Source organism: Corticium candelabrum, chromosome 2, assembly GCF_963422355.1.
Source record: "Corticium candelabrum chromosome 2, ooCorCand1.1, whole genome shotgun sequence".
NCBI lineage: Eukaryota > Metazoa > Porifera > Homoscleromorpha > Homosclerophorida > Plakinidae > Corticium > Corticium candelabrum.
Window position 1 is genome coordinate 5,912,473 of NC_085086.1, and position 353 is coordinate 5,912,825.

The 353-nt window shown below is 32.3% G+C and overlaps 1 protein-coding gene across 1 annotated transcript in view; it reads left to right on the plus strand.

Moving 5' to 3' along the window:
- Positions 1–353, plus strand: part of LOC134176379 (putative ankyrin repeat protein RF_0381) — a 6,722-nt gene extending 6,369 nt beyond the window's left edge. Inside the window, exons 5-6 of the mRNA XM_062643049.1 lie at positions 186–284; positions 333–353. Coding sequence (XP_062499033.1) covers positions 186–284; positions 333–353 — 120 coding nt within the window. The remainder of the gene's footprint in view (positions 1–185; positions 285–332) is intronic.

The window sequence follows — 353 nt, forward strand, 5'->3', positions numbered from 1 at the left end:
ATGGTGAAGGTACTCAACACAACACCGCTAGATTTGCAAAGTTGTAAGTAGGGAAGGAAATGTGGCTTTTGTACAATTTCATTAGAAATCAATTAGATATCAGTCCAAAGTGCTAAACATATTTAAGAACAGATGTTTCCTCCTTACTATATACATTTTTCTGATTTCATTCTTTATATATTTAGAATGGCCAAACAGCATTACATCTTGCCTGTAGGAGAGATGATGATTCTGCAATCAAATTGCTGAAAGAGAAAGGATGTGACATAAATGTAAAAGACAAGGTAGAGCTTGATGCTTTTTTCAGTTTTATTATTTTTATTTATTTGCAGGATACTTCTTGCCTGTATTAA